General features: G+C 32.4%; 2 protein-coding genes across 2 annotated transcripts; one reads left to right on the plus strand and one right to left on the minus strand.

Moving 5' to 3' along the window:
* The first annotated feature begins 786 nt into the window (after nt 1-786).
* On the plus strand, nt 787-8282 carry LOC125868808 (zinc finger CCCH domain-containing protein 34-like). Its single transcript, XM_049549363.1, has 7 exons — nt 787-1179; nt 1322-1467; nt 1883-1948; nt 3921-4040; nt 4201-4536; nt 4620-4937; nt 7292-8282. The coding sequence occupies exons 1-7, from the start codon at nt 1086-1088 to the stop codon at nt 7688-7690; spliced, it is 1479 nt and encodes a 492-aa protein (XP_049405320.1). The 5' UTR covers nt 787-1085; the 3' UTR covers nt 7691-8282.
* A 1915-nt stretch (nt 8283-10197) lies between these two features.
* LOC125854280 (ethylene-responsive transcription factor ERF086) lies at nt 10198-11214 on the minus strand. The gene has a single exon (XM_049533781.1). It carries the CDS (start codon nt 11212-11214, stop codon nt 10198-10200), a length of 1017 nt encoding a protein of 338 aa, XP_049389738.1.
* Between the last annotated feature and the right edge of the window lie 8396 nt (nt 11215-19610).

Here is a 19610-nt window from a genome sequence, read left to right on the forward strand (position 1 = left end):
TAGTTATATTAATTTACTAATAAATATAATAATATATTATAATAGGTACAACCGTTACGATTTATTTTCTTGATAATAAGTTGCTTGTTTATATAGAATATATAACATGAATCTTTTTTTATACGTATAAAAAATCTAACAATTTAATAATAGAAAAAGGACAATAAAATTGGGATCTTATTGATCAAAAGAGTCGTTTGGTAGAGTGCATTAAAAAAATACATATATTAATTTTGTGTATTACTAGTATTTTGTTTTGGTACATTTTTTCCACCTACGTATAACTAATGCATAACAAAAGTTCTAATGCATTCATGCATTACCATGATTAAAAATACAATTATCCCTCCAAATATTTTCCACATCATTTTCATCATATTTGTGGAGGTCTTTGAAATTATCTTTATTTTTTAAATAGGTTAAATCAAATACTGCAAGTCTGTTTGATAAAAAATAATCTCAGCACAACTTATACAAACCACAAATATAATTAATATCAATATTATTAATAGACTGTATTTATTATTGTTCTTATACACCTTACCGAAGGCGGTAATTTTTCTTCTTGTTGGTTGTAAAGAAATATGCCATTGATTCCTAAAGTTTGAACTAAAAATCATAAAGACTTTTACAGTCCTCTTCACCTATCCCCGTTACCCTGGCATCCCCACCCCCACCCCCACCCCCACCCCTTACCCCTAGAAAAAAATCACACAGAAAGACAGAAAATAGAATAGATACAAAAGCTATTTGGTGAGAGAAAACCAAAAATCAAACTAAACACACAGAGTGACGAGTGTGAGATATAGAGAGAGAAACTACTTTAGGAAAAAGAACATACCTTTACTTTACTTTTCTCTCTCTAAAAACCACCAAACCCCCCCTACCCCCCACCCCTTACCAACCTCACAGTTGATCAAAACCATTTTCCATAGCTTCTTTCACACATACACACACTACTTTCACAAACAGACACTCTTCTTCTTCACTTCTGTTCATACATATTTTATTTTATATATACGTATAGTCGTACATATAGATACATCTATATAGGTTTGTGTACAGAGAGAGAGAGGAGGAGGAAAATGGAGAGGTACAGTGGGACCCAAGCAATGGAGGGTGCACCGGTGGATCCGGTGTCTGAATGGGCTGTTCCAGGCGGAGAGACGGGGCTTGAAGGTGAGTTGTGGAAACTTGTTTGCTACATTTGAATTTCATGTGAATTTCGTTTGAATTTCACACCAAATTGCTGCTCTCAATTTGGGTAATGTGGGTTTTTTTAACGATCCTTTTTTTTTTGTGTTGATTTTCCTTAATGCAGAACCTATGTGGCAGTTACCACTTGGTACTGGACCAGAACCCTACCCTGAAAGGCCTAACGAGCCTGATTGTATCTATTACTTGCGTACTGGCTTCTGTGGTTATGGTGTGAGGTGTCGGTTTAATCATCCACGGGACCGTACTTCGGTAAATGAGTTTTTTTTTGGAACTTTTATTTTGGGGGTATGAAAAAAGATTGAATTTTTAGGGTTTATTTTGCTTGATCACTGATATTTATGTGCCCAATTGGGGTTGATCTTATGATTTGATGGGTTTTCTCTTGTGGGTTTTGTTCTAGATGTGTAAAGTTTGATCCTTTACTTTTTGTTGGACATTTTTGAATTCTGATGTTAAAATCTTGATAAGCATTGGTTTGAGTTATATTTGTACTAATTAGTGGATGGGTGTACTTAAAATCCTGCATTCACCTCTGGTGATTGAAGTTTAAGAGATCTTTCTTTTGTTCAGATTTGTTGTTGTTGGTTTTTAGTTTAATCTGTGGCCAAGACTGGGAATTTTAACATGCATTTGGTTGTGTTGGGTTTTGTGAACTGAACGGCAGGTTTTGGGAGCGATGAGAGCTACTGGAGGAGAATACCCAGAAAGAGTGGGTCAACCTGTTTGTCAGGTAGGTTTTCCTTACATGCTATGCTATCAGTTTCAGAATGTTGGGTGTTTTATTGAATGATCAAATTCGGAAGAGTATGTGGTTTCTGGATTAGGCTCTGGTTAGTTTAATCAATTCGTCTGCTTGCTGTTGATTATGTACTACATAAGCTCTCATCTTGTTAGTACAATCAATTCGTCTTCTTGCTGTTGATTATGTAATATGGGAGCTCCCATCTGGTTAATTTAATCAATTCGTCTGCTTGCTGTTGATTTCGTACCAAGTAAACTCCCATCTTGTTAGTACAATCAATTCGTCTTTTTGCTGTTGATTATGTACTACGTGAGCTCCCATCTGGTTAGTTCAATCACTTCGCCTGCTTGCTATTGATTCTGTACAGTTTGAACTCCCATTTTGCTGATCATAATTCGTCCTTTTCCTTCTTTTGGAAGCTTATGGGCTCTTCAATCTGGTGTAGTATTTATAATTCTCCTAGACTTGCCATATATCTGTCAGATGCATACTGGAAAGATTCAATTTGCCTGAATTATCTGTGATAATATTCGTCATCTTGCTGTCTGATAAGTGATAAGTGCATGAACTTCTTTTCCTGTTAGACATGAATTCGTCCTTTTGTTCCTTGATCTGGAAATTTTCCATTACCATGTTTGTGAATTCAACTCTAAATAAAAAAATTTCCATATCTGATAAAAAAAATTCACACAAGGGCCGGGAGTTGTGTACTATCCTCGATTGTCCATGTAAATTTCAATTTTGGCCCACAGTTTCATCCCTTCTATTGATCATTTTCTTGATAATATCTTTTGTCCATGTTCTGCAAGTGTTTTTATTGTTCATGATAATAATACATTTTTAATCAACATTTCCTGATGTTGGAAAAACACGCATGGTTGAATTATCTATGTTACTTGTTGTTTTTGTTGTCTCTGTAGCAGGATATGTTTTTTCTTCTTGGTAAGCACTTTTTTTTTGTACTTCTGCTAATGCTGTAAGTTCTACTTATAGGGAATTCATTCTGCATTGCTTGTTTGTGCTAGTAAAACATGCTTCTATTTTTTATTTCTTTTGTATTATGGAATTCAATGACTGTTCTAAACATTTAGTTTGAGTAACTGGGTTTAGTTCACTTCTCATCTTTGGAGTGTTAATAATTCTTCTGTTGGAAAATGTGCTTCCACTATATACCAGCTCCCCATGGTTCATATGTTGATTTAGTCTGAGGAGTGAAGGTTTTCCATCCTTGACATAAAAATTCTCTTTATTTGGAACTTTTATTAGGTAATCCTTCTGCTTTGATTCTATCATTCTATGTCATAGACACTTCCCGTTTGCGGTTCCTATTGATTGCATCTCTTGATTACGTTTAAAGTTCTGAGCTTTGTTGCTTGTTTGTTTTTAAAATAATCTCATGTTTTCCATCCACTTTGGAATTCCTGTGTGGTCTATCAGAGACGTTGTCTCATTAATGTACATTATTATCATTTCAGTTTCATGCTGAAGATGTTTCTCCCACCTGTATGTTGATTAGATTGCTTTGCAGTTGAACACCAAACATTCAGTATCTTCTCCCAATTTTGTGGAGTCGACTGCATTTTGATGGATTCTGCTTTCTATGATTTGTCTCAAATGTTAAAGTAGCTCATCTTTCTTACTTTTTAGTTGATCATCAAAATAAAAAAATTGAATATTGTATCTTTTTTTTATCAAAGAATGTTATATCTGCTTTCCTTTATCTTTATAAGATTTGTTCTGTACTTAATACTTAATATGTTCTCAAATGATAAGCCACTGTCAAATGCTTGCTTAAAAAATCATGATTTTCCTATTAACTGTTGAATGTGCAGACAGTTGCTCAGCCAAAAGTGACTGGTTATGTGTCCTGGTTTTCTGGCGACTTCTATTTGGATATTTTCATATATAAACCTACATTTTCATTGCAATAATGCTAGTTGTTTCTAATTCTGATTTGCAGTACTATATGAGGACAGGAATGTGTAAGTTTGGTGCTTCATGCAAATATCATCATCCAAGACAGGGAGGTGCATCTCCAGCACCGGTGACAGTTAATGTTTATGGCTACCCGCTGCGTCCGGTCTGCCTTCTTTTTGTTTTCAATCAGTCTTTCATCTGATTATTTTGTTTTGTTCCGTTCCGTTCCTTGTGTTTTCTTTTCTTTCTTTTGGTTTTACTCCTTGAAAATGTTTCTGTATGATTGTTTCCTTTTGAGTTGACTCATAGAGTTCCTGTCACAGGGGGAAAAGGAATGTTCGTATTTTGTGAAAACAGGGCAGTGTAAATTTGGCGTCACTTGTAAATTTAATCATCCACAACCTGCTGGAGCACAAGTGCCTGCACCAGCAGCTGGACCTGGACCTGGACCTCTGACTGCGCCAGCAGCTGTTCCTGCACCACACATTTATCCAACGGTGCAGTCTCCTGTTCAATCAGCTCAACAATACGGGGTAGTTTCTGGCAACTGGCCAGTTGCAAGGCCTACTCTACTTCCGGGCTCATATATCCCTGGGACTTATGGTTCTATGCTTCTTCCCCCAGGGATGGTTCCTCTACCAGGTTGGACTCCTTATCCGGTAGGTACATCATAAATGCTTCTTTCATCTCAATTTTTCTGGATGCACCAACTATTTGCTAAGTTTTAATTTATGCGGTATAGGCCCCTGTTAATCCAGTTCCCTCCCCAAGTACTCAACTTGCTGCTGCAGCAGGCCCCATGTATGGGCTTTCTCAACTATCTCCTTCAGCACCTGCCTACACAGGACCATATTTATCTGTTCCTTCTCCTGCCGGTCCTTCTAGCAGCAGTCAGAAGGAGCATGCATTTCCAGAAAGGCCTGGACTTCAAGAATGTCAGTACTACATGAAGTATGGGGACTGTAAATATGGATCTTCTTGTAGATACCATCATCCACCTGAATGGAGTGGACCTAAAACAAGTTTTATCCTCAGTGCTATGGGCCTCCCTCTTCGTCCGGTGAGAATCTTTGTGTGCAATCTTTAGATTGAAATTCTACGTATGGGTCAGCACATCAGTGTTTCTAATTTTTTTTGCTAAAGCATTCTCCATGAGTCCATGTTAAATTTAACCTTTCTTTCTCTATCCTTTAAATCTGGTATTACATTACTATTTGATAGACAGACTCCTATAAATGCATGAAATAGGAAAGAAGACATTATGTGTCCTAGGATATTTAGGATTAAGCAGTGCACTACTAATTGTGATGGTATATTGCATGAAGTGAAGAGTGTTTGAATTATTGCATCAGACAACTTTTACAAGGAGGTATCTGCATTTGTTGACATTGTTGCTATTAGAGTGGGCAGGGCTACTTTTTGGAAGGACAATTACTTAAGTTAGGAAATAGTATTTGAATTTGTGATGGAATATGTTGAATTTACTTTTTGTTTCAAAAGAGTTGATTGTCAAGGTTAAACATGGTATCATTAGTTTGTCATCTGCGGTGCAGTAATAATTGAAAAAAGACTATTACTTTTCTTCTTCTCATATTTGAGGAAAATACTTTTCAAGCAACAAGGAAAGTGCTTGTGAGGGAGGTTCTTGGGTTTTTACCGTGCAAAAGGATTAGGTAGGATGTTTGCTTTTCTTTAAAAAATAGACAATTTTTTTGGATATCAGATTCGCTGACGTATTCTCTTAGGAGAAACTACAGATAGTAAATTGAAGAGTGTTGAAGGATACTTGGGCTGAAGATGCTGCTGCATACTTGTTGAAAGTACATATTAGTTCTGATTATGAAATGCTGGTCTTAATAGCTCATGCTCACAGTTATTTCTGGCCAGTTTTTGGGTCTATCGACAAACAATTGATGTTTAGATGAAAACCATCATACTACTTTCAGCAATTGGTCGTACTATCTTGTTGTGCCTGTTTTACCCAGATCTGTGTGGTTGTTGCCGCAGTCTGACCTTTTAGTGCTATCTCCTAGGTTACATAGAATTTGGCGAACATCCTCTCTGATAATTTGCCCATGGCTCTTATGTTTCAATTAAGGAGTTCTGCAACTGCTGCAACTATATCTGATATTGAGTGAGGATGTCCAAGAAGAAATTATTGATTTACTGATTTTTGAATTAGTTGTTTCAACGTTTTTTCTATAAGAAATTCATGCATCTTGTTTGCATGTCTAAAAAACTAGGACGTTTAGGGAGAGCTTTTAATAGATTTATAATTCTAATATTTGTAATGCTTTGATCCAATTTAGTGGTGTTTACTTTAATTTTATTACAATGTGAACGATCTGTTAGATACTGTACATGCTCCCTAGGCATTTCTCTGCTATTCTCTCCATATCAACTCAGGATATGTAAATGGGTGACATCATATGAAGTTTCAGTGTCTTGGTAGTATAAAATATCATGCTTTTGTTCCCGATGCTTGCAGATGGTGAAATCTTACCTACTCTTCTGGGAACTACCGAACTTTTCTTAACTTGTCTAACAAAATAAATTACTGAACTTGAGTGCATCTTATTTAAGAGTCAAAATAGCTTTTCCACGTGGCATGTTTACTTGGATTTCGAACTATCTTCAGAATTGTTGCTCATCACTGACAAAAAAAACATAGATTCTGGTAAGAGTGCAACATGTGATGTGTGGGCAGGCGCATATTATGAGTTTGAACCCTGCTGCAGACCAAAAGCCTGGTACTATCCACCAAGTTTCAAACTATCTGCCAGCTGGCCTTTGGGGGGATTTATAGCTCCCCATATTTTGTGATCTTATACTTCGTTCTGCTTTTAAAAATCAAATATGAAACTTCATATGCCTTAAAGTTCAGATGAAGAAAAGTAGGAACCTGGTATGAAACGACCCCCTTTGCACCATTAGTCTAATGCCATACATTCCATAATATCTTTGCTATTTATGCTTCTACAAGTCTTGCATGATTCATTGATATAACAGTCTCTGTGTTAGTTGTGGGAAGCTGTAAAATTGACATTTTGGCAAGATTCTTGGTGCTCAACAAGTGATTCCGTAAATATGTGTATTCTGGATATGAGATGCATCCCAGCCTTCATATACTAAGCCATCAGCTATTGGTCATCCCTTCCATGAAGTACAAGTGGCATACTGTTTTGTGATTAAGTTTCAGTGCTGTTTTATATACACTGTTAAAGTTTCTTAGCTAACTGAATGTGCTAGGAACTAACTTGTCTTTTCCTTTACCTCTTCCCTTGATCACCGCCATTTCTTGCTGAAAAGTCTGTTAGTATTTGAAACAAGTGAATTCTGTAGTTTGAGTTCATACACTGCTTTGGTGATTTGGAAGATTAATTTTGTTTGTGTTCCTCTGAATGGTTTTTTCAGGGTGCACCAGTTTGCTCTCACTTTGCACAAAATGGAGTCTGCAAGTTTGGGCCGTCTTGCAAGTTTGACCATCCAATGGGATTGAGTTATAGTTCATCTTCTTCTTCTCTTGCTGATATGGCTGTTGCTCCTTACCCTGTGGGATCTGCTGTTGGTACTTTGGCTCCATCGTCCTCATCCTCAGACTTGCGTCCTGAAGTCATAACTGGATCTGGCAGGGATGGGTTCTCTACCCAAGTATCTTCCATGAACACTTCAAGCGGTTCAGTTGGTTCAATGTTTTCAAAGGGTGGTCCTGCTTCTCATTCTGGTGTTCAGCAATCTGTACAGAGTTCAAATCCTTCCAGTGGCAGCAGCAGCAGCGCAGGCCATGGAAGTGAGGCTCGCACATCAAATTGAGAGAAGATTGAGTGATCACATTTTTTCTGTTGCTCAATGATCACATGACGAGCACTTTATTTTTGGTGATAGTCCCTTTTAGGAGGATTTTATCCAAATTAGTCACACCTTGCTTCTTTCAATATTCAGATCTAGCACACACTCTAGTTCTGTCCACCTCCACCTGCTGTTCATAAGGCCACCCACCTCTTTACCTCATTTTGAATAAGTGATAATCCATCCTTGAAAGGTCCAACTACCCTCAGTAGAGGTTTGTAGCTAGTTTCTGAATAACAAGAAACAAAACACCACCTTCCATCTTAGATATCTGCAACCACGCCCCAATTTTTGGACCTTGTTGTGGCTATTTATGTTGTAGTGTTTTTTAGGGAGCGAAAACATCACTCCTACACCTCTTGTCCTTTGAAATTTAGGCTGTCTTCACCTATCCTCTTTAGTCCCCTTGAATACCAAGGTCTTCTTTCCACCCCTGTTTCTGCTTGGGAGCTTTGTTGTGAAGGAACAGCTGAACTTACAGATTCTGAACCAGACAATGTTTTATTGTCTCTTTATGGGATATTTGATCAATACTTGTGTTGTAATATGAAGAATTGCTCGAATTTACAGTTGAAAATATCAAGTAACAACTTTGACTTTGTAAGAATTGCTGCCTTTTTCTTTATCATTTTCAGTCTTTATTTGTTTCTATTATAGAAGATTATGCTTTCCCTTTTTAGTTGCTGTAAATGGTCTTACTATTGCTAGAGTAGGAAGCAAAATAATTCATATGGTAAAACATTTCTCCTTCTCCTACCTCAGGTCATTGTTAGGTGTGTTCAGACTTCAGAACTTGTTGGTCCAATGTAGCAGTTACAACCTTAAAGACTAAATTCGTACTTCAATTTTGTGATCTTAAACTTGTCAAGTAGGATATTGAATTGGAAAACTTATAAAATATAGAAAGAGATACTCTTGTTGGAACAGACTAAAATGAAAATAAGGGACTTAAGTTGAGACGGAGAGACTTACTCTCTCCTGCCACATTAGCTACGGTAATGTGTTGTCGTCTCCTTATATGATTTTGAATAATAATGTTTTTACTTGCACAAACAGATGTTTGGAACGTTTCTTCATTTTAATTTTGAGTTTTGCAGTTATACTAAAGAAGTTGCTGTTGTTTAGACAAGACTAGTAAAGTGTTGTACAAATCTAATTGGAGATTGCATGTAAGTCTACAACTTCTCATTTTGCTTTGTACGACTTACTAGTATATCACTATCATCTTAGGACCGTCGACAGATTTTGGAAGCATTTTGTGGCTAAATATGTTTCGCTATAAAATTTGTCTACTCTCCCCCCTCGTCCACTTTTAATTGTCATATTGCGCTTTCGAAAGTCAATTCAACTAATTTACAATGTTAAATTAGATTACATTAATTTGATGTTTTAAACAAAAAATTTAGGTATTCAAAAACTACTATATTTTTTGCATATTAATATGATGAAAACATACATCATAAAATGTTAGTCAAAGTTCTTATAGTTTGATTCTAAAAAAAACCATGACAATTAAAAGTGGACGAAGGGAATAATTTTTGGGACAAAATATAGCTATTGGTTTCTTTTTAAATTTTAAACTTACCAAAACTTTATATTTTATAAAAATAATTCATCTATTTATCACCCCAACTAATTCCTATCTACCATTTTTGGCCATCAGACCATGTTTATCATGAAGAGATTGTTGGTACAATATTGGAAGATTATCATTATTATTACTATTTATCTTTTTTCACTTATGGTTCTTCGTTACTAATTATAGTGGCTAGTAATTGTGTTATTAATAGTTTTTATTAAAATATTGTGTTATAGTTTTGAAGATAATGTATTATCTAGTTCATTATAAAAATAATAATTTTGTGCCAAACTTATGAGTATTTTTTTAATATAGTTTTAAAACTTAGGGATGTAAGTCATGTTTCAAGTTTTCCAAAAAAAGTAAAATCAAAGTGAATAATGTTTTTAGACACTATAGACAAACACATTTTGAAACATCAAAACATACATCACATCCCAAAAATATTGAAAAATTTCGATCAATTTTCAGTATGATAAAATATTAATAATACACACATGCATAGTTTTACAATATTGTGCTTTTTTCAAAGAATTGGTCAAGTGTGGTAAAACAACAACTTTTGTAAAAATAATAAGCTTGTTAATAATGAGCATACATGATGTTTGTTTCTTGGAACCAATGTTGTTGTTATATTGATCGGTTCTGAACTGTCAAGTGACGATTGCACCATTTCTTAAATAAATTGAAAACATTGAATAAAAACGTAAAATAATATCGAAATATTTTTCACTTGACAAAATCCATACTTAAATATATTATAGTACTATTGTTACATTACAACTTTTAAGACACCAAAAACTAGTAAAAAAGAAAAAGATAAAGGAGGAATTAATTAGGTTGGCAAAAAAGTACATTAGATGGAATTACACTGAAAATAAAATAAAATATATCAAAATAGAGTAGTGTATCCAAATTCAACATCACCAAAAGTAGTAGCAGCAGCATTAGTAGTTTCATGATTAGGCATCATCATCAGCTGATCATTATTATGATCAAAATTAGCTGCATTATTAATCTCCATATTTGGATAATAATAACTTCCAGTTGCCACGTCATCCATCATTTGATTCATGTTGCTATTATTCATCATCGTCATGGCTGATAACTCACAAGTACTCTCCCATGACGACATGTATTTTTCTTCATCGAAGAATCCATTAGTACCATAAAAAGTGTTTTGAAGATCATTGTTCTCTTCTTCACGATTTTTTATGATCATTTTACTCTGAGGAGTAGAAGAAGGTTGTTGTGGTGGTGGTTTCAAGCAGCTATCGGGAACAATGCAATCTAATAAATAACCTGAATTTGTATTATTCATGTTATCGTCATCACTTAAAAAGACGAAGTTGTTGTTCTCGTTAGGTGATGAGCCATACGACGATGACTCATCAGAATTGGTGGTGGTGGTGATGATTTTAGTCTTGGTGTTCTTGATAACGTTGTTGTTACTCATAGGAGTATTGAAGTTGAAATGTGTATTAGGGTTCAACATGTTTTGGACATGTTCAAAAGGTGAAATAAGTGAAGGGAAATTAGTATTAGCACTATCACTAGTGTAAATAAAATTAGTCCTAGCTTGAGTGCCTTTCATAGAAAGTGCCGCTCTATCGTAAGCCAAAGCAGCTTCTTGAGCGGTATCAAACGTTCCAAGCCAATGTCTTTCTTTAGTCGTGGGGTCACGGATTTCTGCCGCATAACGACCCCACGGCCTACGTCTTACTCCAAGGAACCGACCGGGCTCGGTTTGCTTACGACGTCCTCGTTTCTCGCTCGGCTGACATATGGCTGTGTTACGTTGTAACCAAGAATAACCTGTTGGTGTTCGGATTGGTTCGAACATCCCAAATGGTAATTGATTATCTGATGATATTGCAGGTGTGGAATTATTATTAGAAGAAGAAGACATTTCTTTTTTTTCTTTCTAAAAGTTTGATTTGGGAATGAATAATGGATAGTGGTGTGTGTGGTTTATAGCTCTTTTTAAAGAGTGTTGGGCCATGATTATGGGGAAAGGGAAAAGGACAATGTGCACGTAATTTACTGTTTAAAGATTTTGATTATTTAGTTTGTTTTTTTTTTCCCTTTCTAACAACTTTTGGATTTGTTACTTGTAACAAGTATCATGTACACTGTATTTAAGTACTTTTAGTTTATCAACCCTTCTGTATGCCCACACCACCTTCACCCCCATCACAATTTAACCAATTTAATGAATAGATCTTTACATGAGAGAGTAACAATACTTCTAAACTCGATGCAAATCGTTAGTTTATCTTCAAACTATTGATAACCTTAAAAATACCTTTTTATTTGACAAGTTGAACTTAAATCTACCCTCGATCTTGCAACATGAGTGATATACATCTCTCGGCAATTTATTAAGAGTTTCATGCTCTTACAAGAGTTTGAGACCACTTGTTATGTCATGTGGCAGATCGAGGATATATCGGGGGTGTATCTAAGTTTAGATAGTCAAATAAAGAGGTGTTTTTAAGGCTTTCAATAGTTCGTAGATGAAACTAATTATTTACACTAAAGTCAGGAGTGCTTTCAATACTTCTCTATTCTTATTCTTAAATCATATATATACATTATTCGATTCATAGTAAGCGGTGTTTTTATCTTTAATTTGTTTTGATTGTGTTTGATGTAATCAAGAAAGTATTAGTATTTGTTTTCTTTCAAATTATCTCTATTAACCATTCAAAATATTTAAAATTAAAGTATCATATAAGTCTAGAGGAAAGAAAGGGAGTAATATATACAAATTCTCATTCAAATTTACTAATTAAAAATTAAAATACTAACATTGAATATGTGCAAGTTTTTACCTCCTTGATTCTCATTAATGAAAAAGGTGAAAAAGGTAGAGTAGTATATGTGCTTTTCCTTTAGGACGTCTCTTCTCTATATTCTTTTAATATTATATTGATATGGTGTTCACATTAGCTTGAGCTAATTTCAAATATTAAAACTCTATTATATTGGCTTCTTTCCTAATTTTTATCAATATTAATTGCTCACGAATAATACCAAGGGATCTCCAAAGCTAATTTAGACCGATCAAAAGAAATTAACTATCATTTTTTTTTTTAATTCGATAAATCTCGATAAAAATAATAATTAATTAACACATTTTTTGACGCACTTGTTTAGAAATATCCTTTCAAATTCAATATATCTCGATTATTGACACTACAAAAAAAACTAATATTAGCTACAAACTTCCTCTTTAATCTATCGGTATTTTACTTGTAGCTAATAAAAATCTATAGCTAATTCTGCGAAATAGAGGATCAATGACAAATTTTACTGTATGGCTATAAAATTTATCGGTAGTCAAATCTGGTGTAGTGTGAATTGCTTTGATATATAATTGTAGTAGTATATATAGATATAGACTATAGAAGCCACGGAAGAATGTTGGAACCTATTACTAGCATATACTACATTTCTTTTTTTATCCAAAAAAGATAAAAAGTTTTTGGCCTCATATGAAAAATATTTACCTAAACATTTTTTAATCTTTTCTGTGGTTAAAAAGGGGATTATGGACTTGTCTAATTCAAATTAATCTTCCATATATATATATATATATATAAATAAATGAAGTGACAGTTTTTACTGCCATAATAAAACTAAGTAATAATCTAAAAAGCCAATGAAAGTTTTAAAATACAGAAGTGTACGTGTTTATCATGTCACACTAAAGAGAATAATAAATTGAAAATCAAATTGTTAATTAAAGTGTCTTTTAATGGGGATTATCTCTTCATCGTATCCGATGAATAAATAAATAAATAAAGAAGTAAACTCTTTAGCTGGCATAAATACAAAGTTAATTGTAAATTGAAAATTTACGTAAATTTCACTAGTTTAATAGTTAATTATATTTAGATATATTTTAGTTTGCAATATTACATATTTTATTAGATTTTGGGTTGTCCAAATACGTCCAAATACATGTATCTGGTGATACATGGGGATCATAATATGTGTAATTTGTTCTAGATACATTGCACCAAAATAGATTCACGTGTATCTAGAAATCGAAATACATAACAAATCTCGCCTCCCTCGCTTCTCTCTCATATCGCTCGTCACTCTCCCATGTATCTAGTATTTCAGATAATGCATCTATCTAGTGTGTATCTTGTTCAGATACATACGAATCTCGCTCGCCTCCCTCCTCATTTCGCTTGCTTCTCTCCCTATTTTTGTGTATTTGGTAGCAAAAATACATGTATCTAAGTGTATTTTTCTCGATATATCGTAGAAAAATCTTAATTAGTGATAGAATACTTAATATTTTAAAAGTATAGGTAATAACAGTATATATGATAGTAAAGTATGTCTAATTAGGTAGCTTTTTCTAATTGTAATAGTGTTGGTGAAAATTTTAATCTCACTAAATTTATTCATAATTACTCTCACTTTTACTTATTTACTATTTCAAAAATAGATTTTCTTTTTTTATTTGTCATTTTTAACATACCATTGTTCACTTTCACTTATCCAGTATTTCATAGATTTTCACTTCTACTTGTCATTTTTAACATATTTAGGAAAAAATAATTACTTTTTCTTATTTTGCTCTCCTAATTACTTACTCCCTCCGTCCCTATTACTTGTCGAATTTTGACTTGACACACTTATTACGAAAATAATGGTTGATATAGTGCGTTTACCATTTTATACTATTGATTGATAGGGTACCAAACATATTTACTAACTACAGTTTTCAAAGACATTAACTCAATATTAATAAATTGAGGATATAATATGAAAAAGAAAATTGTTGTAAAAAATGACAAGTAAAGGAGAAATCAAATTTGGAAATATTTGACAAGTAAATAGGGACAAGGGGAGTATTTCACAATACTTAAGACTATATATCAATTAATATGAACATTATGATAAAAATACTTATTTTAAGCATTATTTCTTAAGAGACGCACAGAGTCTAGAGTAAACAAGTAAAAGTGAATGAGAGAATATAAAAAAAAACAATTATTTTTTTCTCATATTTTACCATTAGTATTAATGACTTATCCCTAAATTATATATATATCATTGCATAAATTTAAAATTTATAATATTATGTACCTTAATATAATAAAAACTAAAGATTCCGTTATGGTTAATCATTTTCCACTTACTCCAAAAAGAAATGTTAAAAGCGCGTACTCAATTTTTGTCCACATAGTCCTAGATAATCTCAAACGTTTGAATTTTGCAAGTAAAAATTGTATTTATTCACTTTGGATTATACTATAAAGCACCGCGTTATATGCAAGAAAAATATCAAAATGAAATTCTTCTACACACTTGTCTCCTCAATTTTTTATTTTTTTTTCAAAGAGGCAGTTAAAAGATATTCTTCACGTTTAAGTGACAAATAAAATTATTATTATTATTAATTAGTAAACCATTCAAATATTGAAAATGAATAATAAAATAAATATAAAATGATAAATATTTTTTAATTTTTTAAAAATTAAACAAGTAAAAGAAGAATATTATTTTTGATATAATAGACAGGTAAAAAATGAATGGAGGAAGTATTATTATGTAACTCCAATAAATTACTAATTAAGATCATAAGATACCAACAATGGAAAGATAAGTATGCCATGCATGTTACACAACCAAAATAAAAGGGGATATCGAGAAAAAAGTACACAAGTCAAAGCTCTATCTCTTCTATATTTTTGTCATTTCTATAGGCTTCACGCACTAACTTAACCATCATTGTTTCGACAGGATTAGTGTGTCTTTCTTTTTTTCTAAAAAAAATAAAATAAAAAAATCTAACTTACATACATGGATACAATAAACTATTTCTAGGGACTACTTCATCCTTAATCATAAGTTTTGAATTTGAGTGTTGGATATGGAGAAAATTTATAAGGAGCGTCACTCCTAAATGAACTTTGCAGAACGCAATTCGAATTTAGTTGGGGCTCCAATGCGGACTCTAGACACCAGGTGGAAAATCAAATAAATAAATTATTTCTACATTATCAATGCAATTTAACATATTGTAATAAGTCATACATCCAAAGGTGTGACCTAGTGATCAATGAAGTGGTTGACAACTCTGGGTCTAAACTCTCAAGTTCAAGACTCAATAAAGACAAAAAACACTAGATGATTTTTTTCGTTTATCCCAAATGTTAGCTCGGACACTACCATCACATTTTTTTTGGTAATAAGTCATTATTTTTTATTAATATAATTAGTTACCTATAATATTGTCTTTTAAACTAATAATCTAATTGTATATACAAATTTATATTGTTAATGTACTAACGTTAAACTCTTTCCTTTTCCTTTTCCCTTTCCCTTTCCCTTTCCCGTTCCCTTTCCCTTTCCCATTGAGTAAATGGTTACAAAAAAAATACATTTTTTAAAAAATAAATAGAATATAACAAGTTATTGATTTATTTTCTTAATTTATCTAGTTTTATGCGAGTATTTTTGTCAGGGCTTACATTTCTAGCCAATGATTGAGATAATTAAGATGATCAAATTAAAGAGATTATTTTATGCAATTGCAATTTATCCAAGGATTAAAGCATCTTCACGTTGAAAACTCCCATTTCAACATAATAATCATCATTAAGTGGTAAACCATATGAGTTTCAAGTTATATACATGGTTAGTATAAGAAACAAATGTTTACACTATTATATTTTTTTTATTTGTTGTACCAGATAATCTATTTGTTTTTAAAAAATTACAAATATCACATTTTAATTAAAGAATTACCTATAAATATTTAGTGAATGACCTATGTAGAAATCTTTTTGCCATATGTATAACTTAAACTCTAAGTTTGTATATTAGACATGTGTCTTACATTTAAGCACCTGATTTGCCTACATCTTTGAAGGACAATTTTCACCACAAAAAAACCCTAATAATTATTCATAGTAAGTCTTAATTCACTGATATTTCAAAATCAAATTTTATTTTTGTAAGTTATAACTTCATGGATAAATATCAATTAAGAAAATGTAGCATGGTCAAAGTTAGGAAATTTTCAAAGAATCACAAAATAAAAAAAATCTAATCAATGAGAAAAACAAAGTTTAGAGGGGAAATTAATTTTTTTTTGTGTTCAAAAGGAGAGAAATTCTCTAAGCAATTTATGGATCTCTGTCTTGTCCAAAAGTGAGTTATAAAAGGCTATAGTCAAAAGGGCAAAGAAAAAAAAGAGTGGAAAGCAACAAGTATCAAAACTACTCATAATAAGCAAAAAGAAATTAATTAATTAATTAGTAGTATAATTAGTGGGAGGCACTAATTAATTAGTCCATTACCTAAGCAATTCTAACATGACACTTTTAACTTTTCTGGACTCACATGCTTAAATGGCATTGGGAACAACATAAACCCCCACCCCAACACAAAAAGAAAGAAAAAAATACTAATCATAATCATAAAATCAAATAAATTTGGTCAACCCCTTTTTATGTCTTTTTGTTACTATGATTTCTTAATTCTATATAATGCTTTGCCACCACCCTTCTGGTCTTTGAAGTGACTTTATTACATAAAATTATTGAACTACTATTATAAGTTTAGCAGTGGGACAAATGTGAGAATTGGGATATGATTAAAAAAAACAAAGACATTATATAATTGAGGGTTGATTAAAATGTTAATCTCTTGTGTGACATGGACAAAATCTATGATGCTTGACTCATCCACTAAATATTTCTTCCCCTCTTAAGTTAAATCATAACTTAAATATATAAATGATTTATCGCTAATTCATCACTAAATAAAATTAGTTGTGAATATTACTATTTAGGTGTAAATTTTTTGTCTTGTCACTAATTTTAATTTGTTTAGTGGTGCACATTAAATTAAACACTAAGAACAAGAGATTGTTCTTGTGAAACTACTCAAGTGTCGATTTGAGATATTAATAAATCAGTAGATATATATAATAACACTATATCCATTTCATTTTGTAGTACTTGGTGAGTATTTTACTACACAAACATCATGCATATAAAGGGGCATAACACATGAAAATGTGTTTTTAACTTAGTTTCAACTATATCTATGTCATTCAATTTCAGATGTACACAAACAGACACTTAAACTATCAAAAAGTTGAAAACATACGCAACCTACATGAAAAATTGTGTTAGATGTACACGTTCTACATGGCATATCATGTGTGTCTATTTGTACAATTTTATGATCCTAATTTAACTGCCTAGTTATACACATTCAAATTGAAAAACAAAAATATTAATTAAAACCAAATTAATTTAAAAATGCACTTATACATCATATATCTATAAATTTCAAACCGAGAAGACCATATATGGCAGCCACATCCATTGCCAAAATATTATACTATAACAACAATCTCTTGAACCACTTATTTCTTTATTTCTCGCAACTTTAGATAAATAATGCTATTAAATATCTCGTATACATTTCGACACCTCTTCTAGATAAAATATTATTTCTTATTAACTTTGGAATTATATAAACATAAAGTTTAATTTTTGAAAAATCAATGAATAAATTCATATTTAACATTTGAAAAGGATGAATAGTTGGTCAAGGAACATATGAAAAGATGTGAACCACTTGGGGTTTAATTAGATAAACAGTGATCATAAGTTGAAATTTCATAAATTGAGGGGTTTATGTTTTTGGATATTATTCTTGAAAAATAATTAATAATAATAAGTGGGGGCCTGCCTTTTGAAATTTTAATTGAGCTTCTATACTGACAAAGGAAACTTATACATGTGTGGGAGTCAGATTAGAATTTTGCACATTCTTCAAAAAATTGCACACACTTTTGGTGTAGCAATATAAAGTAGTAGTATACTATATAGTATAATAAAATAGTTAAATAAAATTAGGGTCATCCGGAATTTAGGGATAAAGATTATTATTATGATATGACATTCTAAGCCAAGGGCTTGAGAACATGAGACCTTGGACTTTGACGGGATACGATTTTTTTGCTATCTTTGACCAACCACATAGAGCTTTACATCAACATGGCTCCAATTACAACTTAATGCTCTCATCAAATTTCTATCCTCAAATATTACTTTCTCAATTTTAATTTATTTGTTTTCTAATTTTTTTTTGTCTATATGACATATTTAAGATAAAATTAAAAGATATTTTAATACACTCGACAATAATTTTTACTTAAAATCACAAAATTCTTAACATTTCTTTACTTTCTTAAATATAGAATGACTTGGGATACCCCACCTACCCACACACACGCGTGTGCGCGGATATATATATATATATATATAACTGCCCTTCCTTCGAAGAATGGAGTCAGGGAGTGAGTAGACAGAAAAAAACTTCATACCTTAAACCTATAGCTATCAATAGTTCGCACATTTGGTCTCCTATTTTCTTTTTTGGTCTATAGACATGTTTTAAGATAAGATTAAAAGATATTTTGATACATTCTACAATATCTTTAATTTAGATCACAAAATTCTTAACTTTTCTTTACTTTCTTAAATAAAGAATGACTTGGGAAACCCCACCTACCCACACACACGCGCGCACATATATATATATATATATATATATATATATGATTCAACTGCCTTTCCTTCGGAGAATGGAGTCAGGGAGTGAGGACTGAGGAGACAGAAAAAAATTTCATACCTTAAACCTATAGCTATCAATAGTTCGCACATTTGGTTTTGTCAACACTGATAAACGAAGAGCTCAAGGTCAGGCAAGACAGTCTAAGAGGCTATGAAATAGTTGCCTCAAAATAAGGGGTTATATATGATTTTACATTTATAAACAACTTTACAGATTTTGTTTATGGATCTTTGAAAATTTATTTTCATTTCCATGAAATCGTGGAGAAGACATGTCCAATCCAATGAATTTTGATCTTTTATCTCTCGGCACTAGAGGGAACCAACAGCCGTGTTATCATACATGATAGCTGAGAAAAAAACTATGTAACTATGTGTGGAGCCTTTTATACCTTAAACCTATAGCTATCAACAGTCTACACTTTTGGTTTTGTCAACACTGAGAAGCGAAGAGCTCAAGGTCAGGCAAGACATTCTAAGAGGCTAATAATTGCCTCAAAATAAGGGGTTATATATTATTTTACATTTATAGACAACTTTACAGATTAGTTTATGAGTCTTTGAGAATTTATTTTCATTTCCCTGAAATCGTGGAGAAGACATGTCCAGTCCAATGAATTTTAATCCCTTATATCCCTGTTCGAAAGGGCAACAACGGTCGTGTTATCATACAGGATAGCTGAGA

This window comes from Solanum stenotomum, chromosome 1 (genome assembly GCF_019186545.1).
Source record: "Solanum stenotomum isolate F172 chromosome 1, ASM1918654v1, whole genome shotgun sequence".
In the NCBI taxonomy this organism is placed as follows: Eukaryota; Viridiplantae; Streptophyta; class Magnoliopsida; order Solanales; family Solanaceae; genus Solanum; species Solanum stenotomum.